Raw genomic sequence first — 21,950 nt, 5'->3', positions numbered from 1 at the left:
ATATTATACATGTTAGAATGATTTTAGTGTGATAAAATCTCTGTTCTACATGATTTTAGTTCTACATGATAAAATCGTTTATAAGGTTTACCGCCATTGTGTTATCATGGTAATGAAGTTGTAATATTGGATATAAGTTTACACAGATAATGTTACTAAGCCATTTTATCACATTAAAATCATGTTAACACTTACAGTGTTTACGTCTTGTGTCTATACTTTTAAATGATTATGTATTTTAATGTTTATGCATTGGCCCCATTCACGTCCATTGTAAGTGCTTCACTGGAACCATGATATTTTCTTTCTTTTTTTTTTCTTTTTTTTTTCAATAAATGAGGGTTGACTTATAAATATTTTTTTGTGGTAATCAACATTATGCCACAAATGCTGTAAATTGAGCTTAACTTATACTGAAACTGGAACATTCCTTTAAAGGGATATTTAACCTAAAAATGAATATTAGGTTATCATTTACTCATTCTCATGTCGCTCCAAACCTGAATGACTTTCTTTTCTCCAAGGTACACAAAATAGGATGTTAGAAAATAATTTAGTCTTAGTCACATTCACATTCATTGTATGGAGAGAGAGAGAGAGAAAAAAAAGATGCAACTAAATTAATGTTGACTGAGGCTAACATTATTCCATCTCACTGCAGAAAGTCATATGTGTTTGGAACAACATGTACGTGAGTAAATGCTGACATAATTTTAATTTTTAGGTAAACTATGCCTTCAATATTACCAACCTGCCATTAGAATTCAGCACATCACTAGGCCCTTGATTTGGCCTGCTTAACGCACACACACAGAACAAGCAAACTATGCCCTCTTGTGGAAGAAGACACCTATGACGTAAAATGTGAGGCATTAGCCTTTCAAAATGAAAACAGCATTTATGTGCTCCACCAGCATCTTTGATCAAAAGAAGCACTTCTGAATGATGTCGGAGAGCTTAGCGTTTCAGTGTCTCCTCCAGTGGGGGAGGAGCATCTGTTTCTATGGTCTCTTCTTATCTTGAGCTGCACAGCTCTTTTTCCTCTGGCTGCTACTCACTGGAACTCACAATCACCCAGACAAAGAGGCCCAATTAAAAATGCATCAAGGTGTTTTCTCAGTAGACAATGTGGTATTTCAATCCAGATACAGGCTGCATGAAAATAATCAGCCTCTGGTGATCAATAATGGATGCAGTGATCTGGCTTCTTCAAGAGGTTTTGTGTAATGCTTTGACAGGATAATGCTAAGCTTGACCAATTGCTTCACATTCTTGGAAAAAAAAAGCCTCCATAAAACAATATGAATATTGGATTGAATTGCAGAATGGAACTGGTTCACCGACTACTTTATGTTTGTAGTCATACTGTAACAGAGGTGAGGACTACACACTGTTATTAATCAGATAGTTCCGGTCCTGGATGTTGATTAGTCAATTCAGTGTTTCAGTCGTGCTAAAATTAAGCAGTACCACTCAAGCAAGAGTGCTGTTGTACTGAATATCAAATTCGACAGCATGATTGCAATTATGGCAGTTCTAAAAGATAAAATTGAGTAATTTTATAGCACATTTACAGAGCAAAGAAATTACTTGGATATACATTTACATGCTCTGTTAACAAAAATGGTCCAAGCAGGATCAGCCATTGCATTCTGCTGAGCAACCAGCAAACAATGACATAAACAATAACAAAGAAATGGCACTGCCACTGCTAGGGTTGCCACCCGTCCCGTAAAATACGGGATCATCCCGTATTTAAAGATATAATGATGCGTCCCGTATTGAATCAATATGGGACATGATTTGTATATCACATTTGTAATATATTTTTATGATATAAATGATGTTCTCATTCCTTATCTGTCACTCACTCGACGTTGTGTCGATGTAGTGACACTAGGGGTCACTCTTGGGAGCCCCAAACACCTCTGATCTTTTTTTTAAAAGGCCAATGAGAATTGGCGAGTGGAATTTGCATGCCACTCCCCCGGACATACGGGTATAAAAGGAGCTGGTATGAAACCACTCATTCAGATTTTCTCTTCGGAGCTGAGTGGTTCTATTCATTGACCTGAATTCATCCGCCGAGTTCATTCACCTCTCTCTGCTGGATCTTACAGCGCATTTCAGTGGCTTCTCCCCCTCTGCATCTGTGGTTTGCAGAGAACGCCCCTGGGCACTTCGGCAGAACATTTAAAAGAGTATATTCTAATAGAGTATATTTTCTTTCTGAAAGAGCGGCACACACGGAACATCTTTTTAAAGACGCGTCTTTTTAAAGATGACTTTCCGTTTGTGTGTTATTCCTAGTTGCGGTCGTTATCTCTCCGCTTCCGATGGCCACGATTGCTGTCTTACATGTCTGGGCGCTGCCCACGCGGAGACATCGTTCGTGGATGGATCATGTCCTCATTGCAAGAACATGACCATAGCAATGTTGCGGTCGCGGCTTGCATTCGTAAGAAAGCAAGTCATCCCAGCGGCTCCCTGCCTCAGTACTTCTACCTACGAGGTATGAGGCCGTGCCGGTTAGCACTGGGGGCGATTTGGGGACCTGAATGGGACCACCTCCGCCGGGTATCCCCCCACAGACCTCCCATTCCCCAGTATGCTCGCTTGCCCCGGTCGAACGCTCGGACTAGATCGCCGGCTCGTCTCAGGGCGAGTTCGACCCCTCGTTCAGAGCCCGGGAAGAGGATGAGTTAGCGAGCGCAGCATCGGAGAGTGGGCTCGTCCAGTCAGATGCAGAGGCTTCGACTGTTCTTCCTCCTTCGGGAATGGTCGCCCAGTCCCAGACTGACACGGAAATGACAGACATGCTTTCCCGGGCAGCCACGAGTGTCGGGCTAGAGTGGAACCCTTCACTCTCCCCGGAACCCTCGCGGCTCTATGATTGGTTCCTGGGCTCGGGGCGCCCGTTCCTTTCTTCCCGGAAGTGCCTTGTCAGAGATGGGTGACCCAGGGGCAAGGAGACCTGCTACACTGGAGCTGGTAAGCAGACCACTCCATCCCCCAATGGAGGGCCGGGAGGAGAATCTTTTGTTTCGTTTTCATTTAATTGCGCCGCATGCCCAAGAGGCTCAAGTTTCCTTGTTCCCTGGGTCACATGTCCAGTGTGCACGGCCGTCGTCACGACCACCGTCCGCCGTCTCATCTTTGCAGGTATGGTGCTCCAGCGGTGGTGGCATATAAGGCTCAGGACGTGCCACCCCCTGCGGGGTTACGAGCCCACTCTACCAGGAGTGTGGCGGCCTCCTGGGCCCAGGCTGGGCAGCACCCAACACCTTTGCGAGGTTCTACAATCTCTGGGTTGAGCCGGTCTCATCCTGAGTAGTGGCAGGCACGAGCAGGTAAGATCCGGGACAACTGGCCGGGTGTACTGCATGCGCATAGCGCCTTTCCCATCCCTTGAGGAGAAGACGTGCACAGTCTTGGATGACTTTCCTCCTTAGCCCTGTGGCAGTTGAGTTTGCGGAGAAACTCGCTGCCGGCTCATTAAGCATGCTAATGAGGCCCTGTACTGAGGTAGGTGCTCCGCATGTGCTGGTTTCCCCGAAGGCAACCCCATGTGATATTTTCCGCAAAGTTGTTTCCCTGTCGGTAAACTGCATCTTCCTTGGGCAGGGGGCCCTCTGCCCCCGGTCCCCATGCTTTGTAGAAACTCCTCCCCTTTGGGTAGGACCTACCATGGGACCTCTCCACATGACATACTTCCGACAAGGCTCGGTAAGACCATGTGACATATTTCCACTCAAAATACCCCCCCCTTTTTTTTGGGCGAGGTGTTGTCTCCGCGGTGTCTTCCCCTTGGGAGTGACACCCCCCCCCGACGTAGACACTTAGGGCTCCCAGTCAGTTAACAAATTCCACTCTTTCTGGGGAGAAAAGAGAGGAAAAGAGGCCTCGGCTGGGCTAGCCTGTCCACCTATTCGTTGGGCAGTCGATCTGTTCCTGAAGGACTGTTCGACGCTCATAAAGAACGTTGGGGGAGGTTACGTGACGGCCTGGTGCGCTGGCTACGAGGCACACAGCAGTCTGCCCATCACACACCGCCACTTCACGTAACACGGTTCAGTTAATTGTGGTGTTTTGTATAGGGACCCCTAGTGTCACTACATCGACACAACATCGAGTGAGTGACAGATAGGGAATGTCATGGTTACTTTCGTAACCTCCATTCCCTGATGGAGGGAACGAGACATCGTGTCCCTCTTGCCACAACGCTGAACTACCTGCTGAAATGGCCAGGACCTTATCTCGGCTCCTCAGCACAAAACCTGAATGAGTGGTTGCATACCAGCTCCTTTTATACCCGTATGTCCGGGGGAGTGGCATGCAAATTCCACTCGCCAATTCTCATTGGCCTTTTAAAAAAAGATCAGAGGTGTTTGGAGCTCCCAAGAGTGACCCCTAGTGTCACTACATCGACACAACGTCTCGTTCCCTCCATCAGGGAACGGAGGTAACAAAAGTAACCATGACGTTTTAGCATATAAGAAAGGATATACAATTTTTATTAATAACGCACATTAACTCAACGCATTTATTGCTAAAACTGTGGAGGATGTGGTTGGGCCTAATTATATAATAACAATTATATAACAATTATATAATTGGCCAAATAACAATTATTCAATATATAATGATTAAAGAATTATAAATAGTAATATTTAAATAATTATAATATATATATATATATATATATATATATATATATATATATATATATATATTTTACAAATAATAATACAGAAAATTAAAATGCATTACATTATTTAGGTATAAAAGTTAAGCATTAAAAAGGCAATACAAAAAGTGGCTTTATAATGCAATAGATGGTTTATTTCCATATTATTGCTTATCATTGAGTCTATCATTGGCCTACAGTTCACAGCAATACATTTTGCAACTGAATTTGTCAATCAGTCTGAGATTTATTATAAGAACTTTTCTAAGGACGCGTCAATGTACACTTGCGTCAGATGAACACTTTTGGAGCGTCTCGGTTGCATTGCGTCATAAATGTACCGTTTTTAGGTTGCTGTGTCAAGTTAAACAAAGTTTGAAACTTAGAAAAACACAGTCTGGAGATCCCTGCCTTTGGATTTGCGCTACATCAAGCTGTGTTTATGTTGTCTGCTCTTGGTTTGTTCTGTTTGAGCTGCACGTTGCCTTTACAGCGAGTTTCGCTTACTGCACCCTGGAGAAAACAGGTGGTACTCCATGCTTGAATTGCTTATATGGAAGGAATATTCCTTATTATGGTCCGGGGACATCGTGATTAATTGCGTACATTTTTTAAAGGGTTATTTTTTATGTAATTAATCGCACTGAATTAACGCATTAAATCGACAGCCCTAAATATTATACTTGTTAACATGAATTTAGTGTGATAAAATTGCTTACTAAACTTTTTTGTGTAAAGTTATATCCAATTATACACTTGGCTTACTTTGTTGCCATGATGACATAACGCTGTAGACCCTGTAATCCACATAGAACAGCAGTCCACCACAAAAACTACGATTTAAACAACATTACAGCTTGAATAATATACAAGTTTTAACAGAAGAATTACCGGTAATGTAAGTGCTTTTATACAGTTATAAGCTTCACATTTCTGCCTTTTAAACCATCCAATAATTGGCCCCATTCACTTTCACTGTAAGTGCCTCACTGTAGCCTCTTCTTTTTTTTTTTTTAAGTAGGGATGAGCCAAAATAATTTTTTGTGGAAATCAACATTATACCACAAATGCTATCGATTGAGCTTAACTTGTATTGAACCTGGAATTTTCCTTTAAAGGCCAACAGTATCATCTAGCTTAATGAAAGGATGGCTGTTGGTGCATTTGCTTATTAGGGACCTTTCAACCATTCAAATTTACAATTTGTAGAAAGCATCTAAAGCAATAAGATAGAAGAGGCTGTGCTATATTGTAAATATAGTCATGACTGAACATGCATGTAACAACACCCTTAAGCCAACTTTGCAATTCATAAAGTAAAGAAAATGCACAGAAAAAAGGACTACTGGTTATTTTGTCAAGTGAAAGTGATAACAGGTGTCAGTTCAATCTTCTTTTATGTGGAAAAACAAGATTGAATGGAGACTGAACATGACACGTAACATGATCCATGTTCATCCAATTATTCTGAGCACAAGCATACAAGCAACACTATGCTAATAATAATGGAAAAGAGCTAACCATTCGTGCAGAACTGTTCTTGTGTAGAATTACTTCTTAAATAGACCCCTGCCTTTGACCTAATGGAGTGAGCCAGTATAGTTCTCCACTGTTGGATACACAAACACTCTGTCTGGCAGTCGGAGTTTCCAGTCTTTAATGTTTGAGATGTCCACTTACCGGCCAAAAGCCCTTTTGACCGTAAGGATCACAAAGGGCCATTCACCTTACACCACACAAAAACAGACTTTTCCATTCACTCGGAACTTAACCTAGACCAATGACTGCACTTGTTCCATTTCCAGTTTTAGAAGACGGACTTGTTAAATGCCTCTAGAGTCTTCTTTGGCATGATTTTCAAGGCAGGTTTGAGCATGTGTGTCATATTAAGATTTTATTTTCTGAAGAAAATATGAGTGATGTTTGCCCATGCAAAATTCACTGACACTGTGCAGGTTTGTTGCCGATCCTAGGGTACTGGAACACCTGTGTGCTCATGTTGTAACATCTCCACGGAAGAAAGTCATATGGGTTTGAATCAACAAGAGGGTAAGTAAATGAATGAGGGTGAACTATCCCTTTAAGAGTGACATTTAAGAAAATAAACTAGAGAGAGAGTGGCAATAAGAGGGACACATCACAGGCCAGACTCGAACCTGTGTCATCCCCATAAGCACCACAACGGAACATGTCTGGAGCATGTCGCAAAACGGCTGCGACTAAAATTTTAATTATAAAATGTGCATATGTGCACTCTTCAAATTATTATCAAACACGTTCCATGTATCATTCTGTATCCAGAGTCAGTTTACTGCAGAATGTCTGTGTTAAAGAGACAAAACATTAGGGGGCGAATACGCTAAACAGTTGTGCCACTTTTGTGTGTGGCATTTCAGTGCAAAAACTTGCATCTTATTCACTAACCACCCACAATATAGTTTAAGCAGGCACAGTCAGCGCTGAAATTGCACTGCGTCATGATTATTTAAAATTAAGTCGTCATCATTCCTTTTCGTGCAAACACGCCTCCTATGTACGTTAGGCTCATTATATTTTGCGCTTCATTCACAAAAATTGCCTGACACAATTTACATCGTGCTATTATGAGTGCATAAAATGCTTTTTCTTTTTAACAGAGATGTTTGTGTGCATTTTCTGTTGATCATATCGGCAGTAGTTCATTAAATAATGATCAAATGATGGAGAAGAGCATTATAACCTACCATATATCAAGATGTGCGGTGTAGTCAAGTGCACTCTTAACATGTAAAAAGATGATTCGGGCGTCTGGATCTCAATAGTTGAGTACTGCTCTTACCAGCAGCAGTGGCGTCTGCAGCTGTACGGCCGTACGCACTGTGGGTACCTTGAGAGCTCCAACTGACCTGAAGAAACATTTTCTCTGAGAATATTGCAGCAAAAATGACGTGTGTCCCGTACTGATGTTGTCTGTTTAAAAGAACCAGTGATGCCCAATTTGCGAATGAATCATTCTTTTGAGTTGGTTCTTTTCAGTGAATTGGCTAAACAGGCTTGCAAAACGGTCTGAATCGATTCATGATTCATCCAGTTAGTTAAATTCGGTCTGCTCTCTAATGGAATAATTTGGAGCGGTTTCTCACTCATTAAAACTGTATCATGATATTTAAGGACAGAGAACAAACAGCACTGTATAAAGTTAATATATACCTACAATCAACTGAAACAAAAGACTGCCTTTTTGAGAGATAACTTCGAGAAACTTCAGCTAGTTCAGTGTCATGTGAATAAGGGGCTGTTCAAGCCTAATGTGTTTTTGTGTCCACTCACGGTTTTTCAATCGTTTACCATATAGACATTCATAGATGTGTGTCTTTTGACAACTGTGTCACGTTTTAGCATCTCTCACAGAAGCGCAGCATTTTTAGATGCCATGTTAAAAAGTTAAAAAGAACTTCAAATGTACACATTTCGAGACACCTGCGTTCTGCTCTATTCGTTGTGGTGTCTTTTTGTGAGAGAACACGTTTGTTGTAAACGGTTACTGGAAGAAATGCTTTAGTTACATGAATGCTACACATACTCGAGAGAGACAGAGAGAGAGAGAGAGAGAGAGAGAGAAAATGCTTCTTTTAAAGTCACCAGAACTGAACGTTTTGGTGTTTTTGCAAAAAAAAAAAAAAAAAAATTTTTTTAGTATGCCCCCTGACCCCCATAGATATAAGTGTATATTTGTCTGATTTCTGTGTGTACCCTCCGATGAAATCCTGTAGGTGCCCACGACCAGCAGAGTGTGTCAGATCGCGTTGGTCTGCTGCATCCGATGCTATATAGTACTAATAATTGGCCCGCAAGATCGGAATCGTGCGTGCAAATTGCGTTCAGCACACATTTTGTGGGCATGTTTGCACCATTGCCTAATCTGCATAATTCCATTACTGAATCGAGCGTTAAACCAGTGCAAAGAGAGCGTGCAAATAACTGCCGCTTTTACCAGGCGCAATTCATTCTTTGTGAATTCCCCCTAGGTCACAGGTAACAGGAGTTTGCGTGTTTTTGCATGTGCACTACTCCACCATGCATCATAACATAGCTGCCATTCGATAGCAGCTGTTTCTTATTCACCTGATATGGGGATAGTGTGTATCTTACATGCAGCAGTCCAACATAGATCAAATGATTTGACCTCTGGAGCTGTGTACCCCACCCCTCTCCTGTGCTCCACGCACTGCTGAGATGCTTCTCTGGCTATTCTGGCACAGGGTTTCCCTCTGTGAAAGGAATGACTGCGCATTTTTATACTATTTATGTAGTGTATTATGTATTGTATTTATATTATGTATTTGTAACATTTTAATGTTTACATTTATTTAATAACAAAATAAATGTATTGCAAAGTTGATCTGTAGCTAGCTACACGTTTTCATATGAACAGTAACCCTTTAAGCTCTGAAGGTGTTTTTAAAGATTTCCTGTTTCAGTGACATACCCAAAATTAAAGACTTACAAAAAAACAACAACAACAACAACAAAAAAAAAACAGGGTCAAGTGTTTGGTATCATTGTAAAGAAAACTTTTACATTTTTTAATGATATAGATTATGATAAATACTGAGACTCTCAGCCTAAGAAATTGCAAAAAAAAAAAAAAAAACACAAATAAAATTAAGACAAAAATGTACTTTTTTTCTTATTTTTCAAATTTGACATTATATTGTATCTTTGGTTGTAAATAGGGTGGCTCTGAAAAACTAGAAAAACAAGACAAATTCATCCAAGTGTACAAAAGCCTCTCCAAACAAATAAAACATAATAATTGTACATAAGAACTAATTACACATGCAAACACAACAATGACTAAAGGTTTTCATAGCGTGCAGACATGATTTTAGTAATGTGATTTCACAGAATGCATGCCATTTGACTCATGAATCTGCATCGATTCTGTGTCATGTCCTTGGCACACTCCTGGTGTGCTTTGAGTGGAATATCTAATGATCTATGCATCCGATTACTGTGTGTGGGCTCGTTTGAAAGATAATACGTACTTTAAATAACGGTATGTGATATTTTATGTTCTGTTTATTTTTCGTGAAGTTAAAAGTGAAAATGTGGCATATAAGCAATGAAATGTTCACACGAAACATAAATGTCAAAGACATATACGTAGCTATTACTTGCTTTATTTTTCTCTGTGAGTAAAACAAATGGTTGTATTCTACTCTTTGGGAGCTTTCCAACAACATATGACACATGGTTATTTGATAAGTTTGATGTTTTAATGATTGCAATAATATGTACAGTCAGGTTTTTTTTTTAATTTTTTTTTTTTTTATAAATGATCAAAACAGAACACTTCTGATTTGTCTGCTAATTTCAAATCACTTGTTCAGTTTTGGTCATAATGCTTACATGCATTGTAAAGTACAACTTCTAAGTTTTCAAACGATACTAATTTATGTCGGTCAAGACTGAAGTTTTTAATATTTTGACAATTTTTTTTTATTTTTTTATCATTTAGCCCTACACAATGCAATAGAAATATTTTATTTTGTGATATTTCTTGGTACGCACTTTTTATCTCATTACATTAAATTCAGACTGCAAGCTAACAACTTGGGTATCATTATTTTACTGTGGCACTGGAAATTGAAAGGCGTTGCAGGAAACACTGGCATGTACAGTTGGCCTACACACATTTGCTTTCAAAGACCTATTGTGTGATATTTGTTTTAGCAAGACCTCAAGATAGCGATTCGCATCCTACATCCCAAGAATATTGCTGAACTGAAACAGTTTTGTTAACAAGGAATGGTTCAAAATTCCTACTGACCGTTGGGAAATAGTTGTGTTTTCTTTCTTGCCCCTTCAACCTTTTTTATTTACACAAATCCAGTGCACACTGCCTTTTGTTCACTAATTTATTAGTTGAATATCAATGATTTATTCAGTCCTTTTAAAAATGTCTCACCAAGTTACTCTCACTTGATTAAACATTCCTTTTCTGAGAGTCTCTGTTTTCACACTGCATTTAACTGCACCAAAAACCTGGTGAGCTGCCTACCTACCTTAAGCTTACCTATGATGTTTGATGTTTAGGTTGGCAGCACACCAGGCTTTGATACACAGCCTGATATGGTAAGATCACTTACAGTTTTATGAAATGTCTTGTTTATTAATGCTCTTCCACACTTTGAGGAGGAGAGGAAATTAGTTGTGCTCATTGTTGAACTGAACGGTTCTCTCTAAGTGGTAGTATTCTCAGTGGACCATCACTAATGATATACTTTCCTTTTCTTTCTTTTCTTTCTCTTTCCCCCTGCAGGTGGTGTTGGTTTTTGCACTCAGCATTGGAGCTCTGGGAATATACTTCATAGATTCTTCGGAGTGAGTACAATTCCGATCTAACAATTCTTGCCGGAATGGTTTAGTCTCATAAGAGCCAAAGGCTTAAAACACAGACCTTAAATAATGAGAGCTTTAATAGAAGTGATTTCCTTTGCCTCCTTACACTTAAGGCTTTTTCCAAAAAAATTGATTTGATTTAAATCAGATTTTTATTTTTCATCAAAGGGTCAGTGAATGGAAGTGAAGGCCTTAACCTTCAGAAAAAGTTTTTTTTTTATCCACCTGAGGTCAAACTAAATATTATATCAACTTATTTATTTTTATGTGAGGTTTGCAGTTTTTACCAAAATTTTTAAAACTTTCTGAATACATTTAAAATCACTGAGTGATTTCGTTATTTTCTAGCAATAAACGTTAAATAAATAAATATAATTGTAAATATACAAAAATAAATGCAATTTATACAATAACAAATAAAAACTAAAAAATAAATTAAGTATGAATGCCACAATGCATAACAGGGTTGCAAGTAACTTAAATGATTTAGCAAGATTTAGCTTAAATGAAGCTTACCCTACTATCACACAGGGGCTATATAGTTTGAGGCAAAATGTTTTGTAATTATTAGTAAACTTATATTTCCAAAAATTAAAAAAAAAATTTTTTTAAAAAAATTTGTTAGATATTATTTCCTTACAAAAATGTTGGTAACAGGGTTGAATGATTAAGCATGGCAAATGCAGTCAACACCACAATTTGGGTAAAAATGTTGAATATGAAAGGAGATTTCACCTGTAGGTAAGATTGTCCTGTTTACTTTCATAACCTCCGTTCTCTGATGGAGGGAACGAGATGTTGTGTCAGTGTAGTGACACTAGGGGTCACTCTTGGGAGCCCCAAACACCTCTGCTTTTTTTTAAAAAAGGCCAATGAGAATTGGCGAGTGGAATTTGCATGCCACTCCCCCAGACATACGGGTATAAAAGGAGCTGGTATGCAACCACTCATTCAAGTTTTGTGCTGAGGAGCTGAGACCAGATCCCGGCCATTTCAGCTGGTAGTTCAGTGTTGTGGCAAGAGGGACACAATGTCTCGTTCCCTCCATCAGGGAACAGAGGTTATGAAAGTAACCAGGACATTCCCTATCTGTCACTCACTCGACGTTGTGTCGATGTAGTGACACTAGGGGTCCCTATACAAAACGCCACAACTATCTGAACTGTGTTACGTGAACTGTTGGTGTGTGATGGGCAGACCGCTGTGTGCCTCGTAGCCAGCACACCAGGCTGTCACGTAACCTCCCCCAATGCTCTTATGAGTGTTGAACGGTCCATCAGGAACAAGTCGACTGCCCAACTACAGGGATAGGCTAGCCCAGCCGAGGCCTCTTTCCCTCTCTTTTCTCCCCAAAAAAGAGTGGAATTTGTTAACTGACTGGGAGCCATAAGTGTCTACATTGGGGGTTGTCCCTCTCAAGGGGAAGACACTGCAGAAACCACACCCTGCCCAAAAGTGGGGGGGGGGTATTTTGAGTGGAATACGTCACATGGTCTTACCGAGTCTTGTCGGAAGTATGTCATGTGGAGAGGTCCCATGGTAGGTCCTACCTGAAGGGGGAGGAGTTTCTACAGAGCATGGTGACCGGGGGCAGAGGGGCCTCTGCCCAAGGAAGACACAGTTTGCTGACAGGGAAACAATTTTGCGGAAAATATCACATGGGGTCGCCTTCGGGGAACCAGCACATGTGGAGCACCTACCTCAGTACAGGGGCTCATTAGCGCATGGTCAGCGAGTTTCTCCACTAATTCAATTGCCAGAGGGCTAAGGAGGAAAGTCATCCAGGGATCACAGTCTGTGAACACGACTGGGAGTCAAGAGCGCACGTCTTCACCTCAAGGGAGGGGAAAGGCGCTATGTGCAAGCGGTACACCCGGCCAGTTGTCCCAGAACTTACCTGCTCGTGCCTGCCAATACGTGGGACGAGACCGGCTCATTCCGGTCGAGACTGAGTCCAACTCCAAACCGAGAAAAGAGATGCTCTGAACCGGGGAGAGCTTGCTCTTTTCCCAGTTGACCCGAAGCCCCAGTCGGCTGTAGAACCCTTTCTTCATCTCGGCTGGTGGAACAGGCTCTATCGCGCCCTTGCGCAGAAGGGTAGCGATTTCTGCACATAAGGTAGCGGGGTGGACCATCAGGGTGGACATCGCCTGCCCGAGAGACTGCGCCATGACCTTCATCGCCCGGAGAGCGAGGTCGGTCACCGAGGGCAGTTCCTGCATCAGTCCCGGGTCAGAACTACCCTCGTGCAGTTCTTTTAGCGCCTTGGCTTGGTGTACTTGCACTAGAGCCATGGTGTGCAGGGTGGAGGCGGCTTGTCCAGCAGCACCGCAGGCCACAGTCGTCAGGGATGACATAAACCTACAGGCCCTGCATGGGAGCTTCGGGTGCCCACGCCAGGTGGTGGCGCTCTGCGGACACAAGTGCACCGCGAGCAGCTTATCCACCTGGGGGATCACCGAATACCCCCTGGCTGCTCCATCATCGAGGGTAGTGAGAGCAGGGGAGCTGAAAGGCCAGAACTGGGCAGTAAAAGGTGCCTCCCACGATCTTGTCAGTTCCTCATGCACTTCCAGGAAGAAAAGAACGGGGGCAGGGCGTGGCCCGCTCTCCGATGCTGTGCTCGATAACTTATCGTCTTCCCGAGCTCCGAACGAGAAATCGAACTCGCACTGAGATGAGCCGGCGGTCTCGTGCGAGAGCCTGATCGGGGCAAGCGAGCATGCTGGGGAATGGGAGGTCCATGGGGGTATACCCGGCAGAGGTGGTCCCATTGATGTCCCCAAATCGCCCCCAGTACTAACCGACGCAGCCTCAAACCCGTAGGTAGAAGGACCGGTGTGGGGCTTTTCTTACGAAAGCAAGCCGCGACCGCAACGTTGCCATGGTCATGTTCTCACAATGAGGACATGATGCATACCAGCTCTTTTTATACCCGTATGTCCGGGGGAGTGGCATGCAAATTCCACTCGCCAATTCTCATTGGCCTTTTTTTAAAAAAGCAGAGGTGTTTGGGGCTCCCAAGAGTGACCCCTAGTGTCACTACATAGACACAACGTCGAGTGAGTGACAGATAGGGAACTTCTGTTACAATGCACAAACCTCCAATAGCTTATCATTAGAAGTACAAGGCAAAGATGTTAACATGGTGCAATACAGTGACAAGGTTCTATTTTCCCATATAGTTAATGATACCATGATAATGAACCCTACATTTAATGGTACTGTTAAGCATACCATTATATAATTTAGGGGTTTTGTTCACTTTCTTCCTTTATGCAGTTTAAAGTTAGCCTCACTGTGGCAGGATTATTTTGTCAATGAAAGCCAAGCAGGTCAGTTTCCATGGTTACATTAGGCAGAGTATCTCTGCCGCCCACCTCTCTCCGCTATGCTCCCTAGAGAATGGCGTGCTCTGAGCTGAGCCCAGTCACCCAGGTATCATTGCTGCCAGATAAACTTTGCTCAAGTTATTTGCATATGCACCAGCCAATTGGCCCATACTTTTAAATAATTTGTTTTAAAATAAGGCAAATTGCTTCGATTTAATACAGCAGTGATTCTGATGTAAAAGTTACAGATAGCTGTTGACGTAACGCCGCATGCAAAAAGCCAACATGTGCAGTTTAAATCCAAGCTGTGGACCACCACAGCACTGAAATGATTCTCAGCATGTGTTCAGTCTTATACATACATGTACAGCCTTTGTGTGCCTAGACTGACTGTCACAACATGCTGGAGCAAAGCTTGGTATGATGTTTTTTTTTTCTTTTTTAATCCCTATAATGCTTGGATCAGGATGCTATAGAAAGCAGAGGCTTATGCATCATTCAGAAAAAAATAAAAACCTGGTCTTCTGTAACGTTGCTGGCAAAGACAGGCTGACAAAGACGATGATGAAGATAGAACCCAGGTGCAGTTTATTTACATAAGTGAAATCCAACAACCATAAATCCAAACGTGAAACAAAACATAAACATAAACTTGACTTGACTTGAACAATCCAACAATGTTACACTTTCAATACCTGACAATGGCAAACATGAGGCTTAAATACATAGACAAGGGAGAAACATGACAATGATAACCAATGATAAGACAGAACTGATAACAAGGTAACAAGACAATGAAAGCAAGACACATGAACATGGAGGGAAACATGAAATCACATGACCAGGGGACCACATGATATGAAACAGGGAATCACATGACCTGGCAGGGAAACGGGAAATAACATGGCATGGAACACATGACTATAAAACATCAACTAAACTTCCAAAACAAAAGATATTAACACAAAACAGAACAAAACCGCATAAAACCATGACATCTGGCTTGTCATCTAGAGTACATGTTTTCACAGTACAGCTTATACTGTAGTTGGCAGCTTTCTCGTTTGATTGCATATGTGACAGATTATAGAATAATTATAAAAGGTGTAGTTACCATTTGTATGACAAAATATTTGCATTTCTTTTTAAAATACCCTTAATTATACTCTGTTGTGAATGTTTATCTTAAACTATATTTACTAAATTAAATCTCACAAACCTTACAAATGTAAAAAAAAAACCACAAATAAAAATTACCAAACCTTTAAGAGTGGGACATGACCAAAAGTAATGACTTGCAGTTTAGTGAGTAAGTCAATTGTCTGCTTAGGAGGTTGTCCAACTGATATAATGAGCTCAGTTTTGATGGATTTGCAATCAGTTCGACCAGTTTATTAAAAAAGAACAGACTCGCAAGAGCCATTCGTTCGTTAATCAGACTGTATGTTCATTGTTGCATGCAACCTGCAGAGGGTGTCTAGCAGAATGATCTAGCTGTGTTATTGGACTGGACTTGTTGTTAGATAGGACTTTAGTCTTTGATCTAACCAGTTCTGTAGGGAGGTGCCAAAGACATGGCTGATAGTCATATAGACACTCTTTTGCTCTGCACTCTAAAACATGACTGACAATATTGTGACACCTAAAAGTGTGACAGATATGAAAAGTTTAAAGGCATTAATGGGCAGTTGAGTAATACAGAAGTGGTTACCTGGAAGCGTGTTAGTTTGCTGCAGTATAGGGGTAGTTGACACATATTATGTCCATAAACTTCTTAGTCAACATGAAGATTTACAGTTAATGTATAAAAGTGTATATTTTAGCTTCTGTTAAGTTTTTCCACAATGTTTAGCACTTTTTTTTTTTTTTTTTTTTAAATAACAAATATTCCAGTCTCTCAATATGCACAATGATTATAAAAGAATTAGCAAAATGCTGTTTAAAATAGTTTCAGATGGAGTAAAGCAATTCTCCATGTGAGGACATGTCAACTTTCGTTAAGTATTTCATGTTAAAGACGCCATACAATCAAAATGAGAGTTTTGTGCCTTTTAGTCCATGTAGTAGGTTTGGGATTTATGTTGTTTTCACATATCGATAATTGTTCAATTTTCCAGATGATTATCGATATATTTTCAGATATAAATAGGGCTGTTCGTTGCATAATAGTCTGAGGCTGCGTCCAAAACCAAAGGTAGCTGTCTTGTTGCCTCGCTGCCCTATCAGTCAATGACTCAACAGACAGCGTTTGCGTATGAAGGTAGCTCCAGAAACTGGTTTCGGACAGGCTACTGACGCAGCATAACGTCACATCTGCAACTAATTAACGCCATCTGGTGTCCACTAAAGGTAACGCATCTACTTCATTCATCCAAACGAACCACAATGGTCTAATAATCTAGAAAAAATCAAGAGAATTTTGGTGATAACCAAGTGAATATTTAATAACTTCAGTACTACTTTCTTGCTAGAAATGGAATCAAAAGTTGGAAAAAGTGAATAAAAACGTACATTTATACACAAATTGGCTATCAACTGCCTCTTCAGCCGGCATGTTTTTTCTTCAGCTCAACCACCGTGGATTCGGGAGCATAGGACTGTGGGATTTAATAGGCAGCAAAGGATACATCTATGCTGCCTTCAAAAATCGATCAAATGAAGATATCTCAGTAGACAGGATGTGATGCAAACATTCGGACATGCCTTGATCCCTTCCTACCTCATTATACAGCTTCCGGAGGCAGCATTTTCCTGGTTTCGGATGCAGCCTTTGTCTTTTGAAACTAACTTCTCAACACAACTTTGGTAAAGTGTGAGCGGAAGGTTTAATTAAAGTGGGTCGCGTATCGGACGTGTCTGGTGGATGATATGGCGCATTCAAAAATGTGATTTTTTTTTCTATGAAGGTACGTACTACGTGGAGGCTACATACAGAGAAGTTTCATAATAAACATCACCATTTCTAATTGTTCAATTTGCAGTTACACCAGTTTCATACACTAACCTGCAAACTCATCAATGTCACTTTGTTCATTCTTTAAGTACAAAATCCTAAAAACCTAACTTTGGACTGCTGTCAGCTCGTAATGTGTGTGTGTGATATCTGGCTTCAGTAAATGTTATGTCACCCCCTTGTGGTCTCCAAATCTATTACGTCAGACTACGTTGAATGGCAGAGAATTGAAAGCACACAAATTAGGCCACTGCCTCAAAAATGCATTGGTAAAATAACGTGCCGATCAATATATCGATATTTAATGACATGCCTGATCTTTAGTCCATGTATCTATGTAGCTAAATGTTTCACACTCTTTCTCTTCTGGGAATTTAGACCAAAAATATTGATAACTCATATTGCACCCATTTTCTCCAATAAAATATTCTCTAGAATAATAACATCCCTTCCCATATTACGTCACTTCTTACAAGCAATATTAAGTAGCAAATGTTAATTGGTGTGATGTTAACTAAAGGCTATTGGCTATTTAAAAAAAGGGATTGAGTCCTTATTTCAATAGGAAATACGTCAATATGGGAAAGAAAACTGCTCTTCAAGCCGGTTAATGTGGACTTTAAATACCCTAGACAGAAGGCAAGAATGTGTTGGTCTGTGTGCATGTTTTTGTTGAGTGGTTAGCTGTGTCTTATGGATCTTGGATGCACCTCCTCTTTTTCACCCACCCGATTCAGTTCCAAATCAGGTTATGACAGCAGTGGGGGGTGCTGTGATGTGCTCTTAATGATCTACATAGAGTTTGGCTCTAGAGTTACAGCCTGGAGTCCTGGCATCTGAAACCTTCACTGCTGCTGTCCTCACCAGACAAAGATTAGTGCAAATGGCACGTACGTTCTCACCCTCTGATCTGACTGCCACAGTGCTCCTCATCTGACTTTTCGTACCGCGTGACTTGGCCGTTAATGGTCTCGATAATGGATCATCCGCTGACGACTCCTTTGCGCCGCTAATGATCACAACTGTTCAAGAATGTCTGGAATGAACCAATGTTTTTTTCTTGATATAGTCTCTCATTCTCAACACATGTAAACAGGGAATAGAGGCATGACGAATGCATCTTTCCAACACTCGCGCAAATAGACAACGTAATCGTCCATTAAAAAAGCCATCAGAAGATGTCTAAAGTGGGACATTTTGAGTGATTCTGAGCTGATGGTTACTCCCTGAGGTAACTCAAAATTTGATGAAGGGTGAAAGCAGCAATTGCACACAGTATTTTGCGGGGTGGGTGGGGGCTTTTATCATCGCCTCAGTGCACACGCTGGGCTTTCAGGGGGGCTTTTCACTCAACGCTGTAGATACGTAGCTCTCTCTAGTGGCCAGCCACTGCCCTCCTCTGAGTTTCTCTGGATAATCCTCCTTTTGTGTGAGGAGTCACTTTCAGGGCGCTGTTTGTTTTTGGTCGGACTGATCTTCAGTTCAGGAGCCGAGTAAAATAACTTTTTTTTTTTTTTTTTTGAAAAGATGGAGTGTTTTGTTGCACGGCTATGTCGAAAGATGCCATTTGTTATAGACATACTGGATAGCACCTGTCTGCATCTGTTGGCCTGAAATTATTAATGGGACTTGCTAAGGCAAGCATCACTGTTCCTATTGCACATACCTTGGGTTCTAGACCCTAACCCTACATAGTAAAATTTGGTGCATAACTCGTTGCTCAATGTTCGTGCTATGGACATGAATGATACTTCAAAATGTGTGGCTTGTTGTGAAGAGTTGTGTTATTACTTTTTTTTAACAATCAGACTTAGGATTTTGTCCTAGTGGATGATAAAACAGACAGAAGAATCCTATAGACTCACATAGAAGAGTGCAAAAGTCTGGTCCCTCAAGTAAAATCACATGCATTTCTTTACATAGTGGAATTGATTTTTAACCATAACTTACCGTGAGGTTGACCTACTGACCTATCAAGAGCTTTAAGGTTATTTATTAATTTATTAATTAATGGAAAAGGCTTTTCAACTTAATAATAAAAAAAGTGTTTAATAGTGGAATTCCTGGTGAAGAACTACACTACCCGTAAACCCTAAAGGGAAAATAGTAACCAGTCAAAGAACTGCAGCAAACAAAGTACCCCAAACAAGCTTAGTGGCGACACTTGCTATGCAGATGCTAGGGTACTGCTAGGGTACACTGGATGGTTGTTAGGTGGTTGATTACTGGCCCATGTCAGAAGAGTCTATCCCCAAGTCTCTAAAATATTCTGCCCATAGATATTTCTTGGGTCACTCCTATTGAGTGCAATAGTGCCCACCCAATTTTTCAGCCGTCTTGTTTCCGGAAGTGTTTTTTCCATTCATTTTTTCCATAGCGATTTCATAAAATAATTCATAAAAGAGTTCTAAGCCATGAACCAAATCAGCCAGCTCTGAGGTGAATCACAACATTACAACTTTGATTTGAAGCTAAAAACTATTTGAAAATCGGACAAAAATATAAAAAGGTACAAGACTGTGTACTTAACATCTGGTGGGGGAATGAACTACAATCCCATGAATCATTGATAATGACAATCAAATTAAAACAATGAAAATATATCAAACTATTGATTTAAAGTTGTTTATTACAAGTGCAGTATAGAGATAATATATTTTACGTTTATTGCAAATCATTAAGATATAAACAAATATATCTATAGTTTGAGACTTCCATGATTCACTGCGAATGACGCAATCAAGATGGTCTCCCTACGCAATGGCCTGACAACCACCCAAACATAGCATTGCAGAGCAAATTTTCTACTGGCAAGCACCACTAAAAAACATGTACTGATACATTTGAAACATTTATGTACAAAGCAGATAAAAAATAAATAAAAATAAAACTTTCTGCTGTGTATTAGTTTTGTTCAAAACTTTGTCGGTTCATTGTCATATTATTAATGGGAACAGTCTGTACCTATTCCCCTAGACCAGGATGTCTTTTTTTAGGGGCTGAACAATGAAGCAAAAGATATATAGGGTAACTACAGGGAAAGCTCTCCTTCAAGGGATGCCTTTATTTTGTGTCCCGCTTATGACAGATTTTGGGTGATCAGCGCACTAGCACAGTTACATATAGCCACGCCATGGTCTACTAGTATTGAATCCTCATTTTCAGCACTGATTAGGGAGAAAAGAGTCATGGCTTAAAATGTATTATGCAGACATAATATATGCAGTAATGTTAGGAAAAAGACTTACTTTTTTATCTGGTTTGAATGAATGGTTGGTTCTACTGTATATAAAGCTCTTAAGCTGAGCTGTATTAACCTGGAAAGGCTTAGGACACTATGTTGTGAAAGGCCAGGGAAATACATGGCCCGTTCACTAAGAAGTCACTGAAATAAACATCCTGGCACTGCAATGCAGGGATGAATAATCCACCCCGTTTAATTCTAGTGCAGTGTCCCTACGCTTTAAAAATCTCCCACACACCAGCAGCCTATTCTTTATAGAGACAGAGAAAGATAGATTGACTGGTCACGTTCTCCAGTGTTGTGATAAAAACCTGTGTCTAATATTTTAGGCTTCAATTTCATATACCACTATTAATGTATAACAGTTGCTGATCAAATATTAATTGTTATTAATATTAGACTTCAGCTGTAATGGATTATTTTGATATTGGGTTCATGTCTTAAAATATTTCTTTCAATTTATTTTATCTTATAATGCAATATTTTTCATTACCAAGTTTAGCTGGATGGTTTAGCTAAAATATATATATATATATATATATATATATATATATATATATATATATATATATATATATATAAAATTTGGCTTGATATATCTCCAGCAAAATAATGACAAATAAATTGCAAATATTCAATATAGCCTATTCCCCATCCCTGCCGCCAATTAGAGTGGTACTGGATGACTCCTCAAGCTCTCTGCTAAGGAGGCCACATTGTCAATGTCATTTATTCACATAGGCACAGAGGTTTCACTTTACCCAATTCTGACTCTGGAGCTTTTTGTAGTAATAGGGTCTTATCACTAAAAGAAAAGCCTTGATGGGGTCAGTATTCTCCAGAGGTAATCACATAAAGTTCTCGGAGAGGACAAGAAAGAAGTTTAAACCACTCAAGCCAGTGTGGGCTCTTTTATTGAGGGGGCTTAGTCAATAAATACTGTAGATAAGAAACACTTTTTCAATTTGCCAGCCTATATCTTGCAATTTGTTTTGGGTGCAAAATGAGTTCTATATGTGGAAGGTTCACTTTGGAGTGCCATTTTGTTCATGTGTGTATTTGTGTTTGGCAGAACCAGCTGGAAAATCTCAGAAATATTAAGGCAAGACAAGTTTATTTATATAGCACATTTCATACACAATGGCAATTCAAAGTGCTTTACATATAAATGATAAAGAAAATACAAGATAAAATTAACTAAAAAACAAAAAACAAAAACAAACAAACAAACAAAAAACAATTAAGAACAAAAAATGAGATTAAAAAGTAATAAATTTAATTTAAAAAATAAGTAAAAATTATTAAAATGAATAAAAAAGTAAAAGAATACAGAAATAAAATTATGCAGTG

At 40.1% G+C, this 21,950-nt stretch overlaps 1 protein-coding gene across 6 annotated transcripts in view; it reads left to right on the top strand.

The window, feature by feature from the left end:
* The window catches only part of LOC127412089 (calcium-activated potassium channel subunit alpha-1-like), a 307,683-nt gene that overhangs the window by 146,196 nt on the left and 139,537 nt on the right, over positions 1-21,950 (top strand). For all 6 annotated transcript variants that reach the window (XM_051648145.1, XM_051648144.1, XM_051648149.1 and 3 more), the window contains exon 3: positions 10,992-11,053. In XM_051648145.1, coding sequence (XP_051504105.1) covers positions 10,992-11,053 — 62 coding nt within the window. The remainder of the gene's footprint in view (positions 1-10,991; positions 11,054-21,950) is intronic.

This window comes from Myxocyprinus asiaticus, chromosome 21 (genome assembly GCF_019703515.2).
Source record: "Myxocyprinus asiaticus isolate MX2 ecotype Aquarium Trade chromosome 21, UBuf_Myxa_2, whole genome shotgun sequence".
NCBI classification, from domain to species: domain Eukaryota; kingdom Metazoa; phylum Chordata; class Actinopteri; order Cypriniformes; family Catostomidae; genus Myxocyprinus; species Myxocyprinus asiaticus.
The sequence above is the reverse complement of the archived record's forward strand: the minus strand, read 5'-3'. Positions and strand labels throughout refer to the sequence as shown.